This window comes from Meleagris gallopavo, assembly GCF_000146605.3.
Source record: "Meleagris gallopavo isolate NT-WF06-2002-E0010 breed Aviagen turkey brand Nicholas breeding stock chromosome Z unlocalized genomic scaffold, Turkey_5.1 Chr41_random_7180001957288, whole genome shotgun sequence".
NCBI classification, from domain to species: domain Eukaryota; kingdom Metazoa; phylum Chordata; class Aves; order Galliformes; family Phasianidae; genus Meleagris; species Meleagris gallopavo.
This window is the reverse complement of record NW_011101173.1, coordinates 13073-14530: the sequence shown is the minus strand read 5'-3', so window position 1 is coordinate 14530 and position 1458 is coordinate 13073. Positions and strand designations below refer to the sequence as shown.

The following is a 1458-nucleotide window of genomic DNA, read 5'->3' as shown; positions in this document are numbered from 1 at the left end:
AGATTCCACATTGCAAAAGTTTAAAAATTCCTAATTCCTAGTTTCACATGGTATTATCATTATATTTTTAGTTACTTATAGAATTTTACTCTGTAGAAGGAAACATGTCATTCATTGAATTTTATCAGTTTAGTTTGATTTCAGAAGGGAATGGATTTATGTTCTGAACTTCTTGTCAACTTCAAAATGAAGTGCTGGAGCAGATTTTCTTCCATTGTTTATATCACTGACAGTTCCACTGTGAATGATGTTTTCTGTGATCTGGAAACCACAAGCTGGATGAGTGAATGGTGAGGTGAATTGAGAACTGGACGACCTGCAGGACTCAGAGGGCTGTGATCAGTGACACAATGTCAAGTAGCTGGCTGTGTCCACCAGGGGTCAATACAGGATCCAGTATTCTTTAACTTACTCATTAGAGACTCGGATGTGGCATGTTTCTTTAAGGAACATAGTTTTGTACATGACTTTTCCAAAAAGAGTAAAATAAAGTAATTTTTTTGTCAACTGATTAAATCCAATTTAAACAGGCCCATTTCTCTGCATTCTAATGGCAGACTGCTGAAGTTTGTATGTCAATTTCTGTGTGAAGTTTTGGTGCTCTAAGTTAGGGAATGACTTTATTCATAACATCATCATCCATTGCCATCTGCTTTGTGAGGCTGGCATATTTTTTTTTGCTTTGCTGTAAATCAGAAATCAACTTCACACTCTTGCTCAGAGCTTTAAATAATAAACAGCTAGTTTTACAACATACAGAACAATGTGTTTGTTAAGAAAGCAAAGCCTACCCAAGTTTTTATACAGCATTGCTGATTTTAGGTGCTTACTGTGTTCTGTTACAGCAAACACAATCATTTTCACTATTTCTCTAACAAGCAAAGTTCCATTTGCTCTAGAAGAAAGCAGATTGAACAGAAGAAAGACAGTGGGCTCCTAGACTGACAGGTGAAGCTAGAAGGCACGTTTTGTTACACTGCAGACTTGTATCTTTGAAGCCTCAGTTAACTTTGGACATGATCACATACAAGTCACTTTCCTTGAACCAGTCTCAAGAGAAAAGCACCAGGAAAGCACCCTTCCTGTAGAGCTATTGTGAGACCATAGAATGGCAAGAAAAAATATATTTTAGAGCCCCCCAAAAATAAAGGTTAAGTCCATAAAGGAAAACTGAACATGAAGGAGCATCTGAAAGAGTAAACCAAAGAATATTCCTTTAATGAATCGGGAAGCAGAGAGACTAGAAGAGTTCTTTTGTTATATATTTACCACCCCTATTACAAGTACTTAAGTTCTCAAGGGGAAAAAAAAAAAAAAGAAAAGCAACATGCAGAGTAAAGGAACAGTTTCAAACCACATCTATTTCAGAAATGTGCTAGCACGAACTTCATTTCTTTCCCACCACCCGTAGTTCTCCAAACCTTCCAGGGCAAATTTCTGGGATCTTCTCACAACAAA

General features: G+C 36.9%; 1 protein-coding gene across 1 annotated transcript in view; it reads right to left on the bottom strand.

The window, feature by feature from the left end:
- LOC104915585 (transmembrane channel-like protein 1) overlaps positions 1-1458 on the bottom strand; it is a gene marked incomplete at its 5' end in the record, with an annotated part of 22548 nt that overhangs the window by 9158 nt on the left and 11932 nt on the right. Inside the window, one exon of the mRNA XM_031557507.1 lies at positions 1387-1456. Coding sequence (XP_031413367.1) covers positions 1387-1456 — 70 coding nt within the window. The remainder of the gene's footprint in view (positions 1-1386; positions 1457-1458) is intronic.